This window comes from Miscanthus floridulus, chromosome 5 (assembly GCF_019320115.1).
Source record: "Miscanthus floridulus cultivar M001 chromosome 5, ASM1932011v1, whole genome shotgun sequence".
Lineage (NCBI taxonomy): Eukaryota > Viridiplantae > Streptophyta > Magnoliopsida > Poales > Poaceae > Miscanthus > Miscanthus floridulus.
This window is the reverse complement of record NC_089584.1, coordinates 34094401-34097127: the sequence shown is the minus strand read 5'-3', so window position 1 is coordinate 34097127 and position 2727 is coordinate 34094401. Positions and strand designations below refer to the sequence as shown.

General features: G+C 57.7%; 1 protein-coding gene across 1 annotated transcript; it reads left to right on the top strand.

Annotated features, from left to right (window-relative positions):
* Positions 1-441: 441 nt before the first annotated feature.
* LOC136454503 (uncharacterized) lies at positions 442-1666 on the top strand. The gene is made up of 2 exons (XM_066454903.1): positions 442-762; positions 1343-1666. Exons 1-2 carry the CDS (start codon positions 442-444, stop codon positions 1664-1666), a joined length of 645 nt encoding a protein of 214 aa, XP_066311000.1.
* The last annotated feature ends 1061 nt before the right edge of the window (positions 1667-2727 follow it).

Genomic DNA, 2727 nt, shown 5'->3' with positions numbered 1-2727 from the left:
GGGCTTGATGGCGGAGGTGGAACAGGCGATGGCAGGGGTGACCCAACAGCCTCTGTAGAGGGTCGAGGAGGCGCTAGGGTCTGGTGAGGGCTAGCTAGCACTGGTGGACGTGGGGGCCGTGCCCCCACCGCCATTGCAGAGGATGAGGGGCGCAGTGCAGAAGGTGTTGTGTCCCCGCTCAAGGTAAGTGTTTTGTCAGTGGAGTTTGCAGCATCTTCCATTCGTTCTTTGGTCGTATGCTGACCACATAAGTATTTTGTCTTCAGTCGGAAGCATCAGGCGAAAGCGCCTGCCTTGGCGCCATGTAAGGTGCTCAAGGTGAGCACCAGCTCCACTACCCAATGGGTGGTGGAGGCTTAGGCCGCCATATAGTGCGGCGCAGCATCAGCTAGGGCCGACCCAAAGGAGCCGGTCACCCAAGGAGAGGCTACCGAGGCGGCCATGAAGCAAGCGGGGGAGGAGGCGCCTACGCCCCACGAGGCCGAGTCCCTCAAGCCAGGTGAAGCCGAGGTGCCTTCACTTGCTAAGGCCACTAAGGGCGAGGCTAAGGCCTCTAGGACCTCTGAGGCTGAGGTGGCGGAGGTCGGGGCTCCCAGGGCTTCTAAAGCTAAGGTGGCGGACGCCGGGGCTCCGAGGACCACCAAGGCCGAGGTGGCAGGGGCTGGAGTTCCCAGGACCATCGAGGCTGAGGTAGCGGAGGCCGGCGTGGGTGCGGCGGGGCCAGCGGCCCAGGATGCAGAGATGGAGGTGGGGCAGGCTTTGGTACTGCCCCTGGTCCAAGACCTGCTACCATCATAGGAGAGCGCCCGGGAGGCAGAGGTTCATTCAATCTCTCTGACGATACCTCTTAGGGGAAGGGGGTGGCGGACGCTGAGGCGGCCAGCACCGTGAAGCGGCCAGCTCCGACCTCTGGCGAGGGGAGCTCGGCCCTCGTGCGTGTACAACTTGAGCCCCATGGGTGGGATCACCCACATGTCTTGTGGTGAAGCCAGGACGACCCTGTGGGGGAGCCTCTGTTTGCCCTTGAGGATGCGGCTAAGGGGGGCGCTAGGGCTCCTACGAGCAATTCCACCAGCTGGCAGAGCGGTAGCTATGAATAGCGCTATCCATCATGGCTGACAATCTGCCCGATGTTGCCCAGGTGCGCGCTTTCTTTCCTTGTGTTGTGTTGTCTTTTTCTTGAGTTTTGTCATAGTGCTTGACGTCTGTTCTGTCTATCTAGGAGCTTGAGGCCCAGTCCCTTAGGAAGTCAATGTTCCTTCAACGAGAGAGGGATGTCTGGGACCAGCTCCAGTGGTAGAAGGACTTGCTCGCTCATGCCAACGAGCTTTTGTCGGTGCAGAGCATGGAGGTGGAGGACCTCCGCCTTCGCTGTGCTGATACGAAGGCCAAGGCAGCCATGGCTCAGGAGCAGGCCACCCCTTTAGCCACGTGGATCAAGGAGCTAGAGGAGGAGTTGACCCGGGTGGCCAGCGAGCAGGATGCCTTTAGGTCTCGGGCTAAACAATTGGAGATCTCTGCCAAGGCCATCGCTGGGCAGCTAGTGGTAGAGCAGGGTGTGCACCTACTGACGAAAGGTGCCCTAGCAGAGGCCCTCAAGGTGGCTGAGGCCTCCCGGGTTGAGGCCTTGGCCTGGAAGGAAAAGGCCGAGGGTGAGTCCTGTTGAACGTGTGCCCCTTGTTTTATTTGCTTTTCTTGCATTCAACCCCTAACTCCCTGATGTGACACAAAGCTGGAGAGGGAGGCTTCCAGGGCAGCCGAGGCCTCTCGGGTTGAGGTCCAAATCTAGAGGGAGAAAGCCAAGGGTGAGTCCCATAGGCTTGCGCCCCTACTCAGCTTGTTTTTCTTTCATGCTTGACCCCATCCCATCTGTCTTGGCGCAAGGTTGGAGAAGGAGGTCACCTGGGTGGCCAAGGCCTCCATCATAGTGTAGGCAGTGCTTGATGCTGAGATTTGGGAGCACAACACACTACAGAGCGCTGCCCATACCACCTGCGAGGCCCTAGAGGTCGGAGGGGTTGAGTCGGGTAGCTCCCTCGATAGCCACTTGATTGTGTTGAGCGGTTGAGTCCACGAGCGGCTTCGGAGGGCGCTACATATGGGTGTCAAGCGTGCCCTAGCCGTTGTCTCCTTGCACTATGCCAGCATCGACCTCGAGGCCGTCAGCGATGGTTATGTCGTGGCTAAGAATGATGAGAAGGCCGAGGAGGAGGTCATGAAGCAGGTGGAGGCGGCTGAGGCCCCTGGCATGATGCTGGCCAAGCTGTTCAAAGAGGAGGTGGTTCCTCCTATGCCAACCATCAACACTGGTGACCCTGAGCCTTGTTCAAAGAGGAGTCGATGATTTGGTCAATTCGAGGTAATGGGAATGGAACCTTTGGACATGCTTTATTCAAACTGGTGTAGTCTACACACATCCTCCACTTCCCATTTTTCTTCTTAACTAATATAGGATTAGCTAACCACTATGGATGTGATACTTCCTTGATGAATCCGGTCGCCAAAAGCTTCTACACCTCCTCACCGATGGCCCTATGCTTTTCCTCATCGAATCAGCGTAGGCGCTGCTTCACTAGTCTAGAGCTAGCCCAGATGTCCAAGGCATGCTTGGTGACCTCCCTCGATATGCCTGGCATGTCTGAGGGACTCCACGTGAATACATCAGCATTCGTGAGAAGAAAGTCGATGAGCACGACTTCCTATTTGCTGTCGAGGGTGGTGCTAATC

Bases quoted from the DNA above. Each gene is read 5' to 3' on its own strand.
- LOC136454503 (XM_066454903.1), top strand. From the start codon at position 442: ATGAAGCAAGCGGGGGAGGAGGCGCCTACGCCCCACGAGGCCGAGTCC. The intron at 763-1,342 runs GTACTGCCCCTG...TTGTCGGTGCAG, and splicing joins TGGAGGTGGGGCAGGCTTTG to AGCATGGAGGTGGAGGACCT.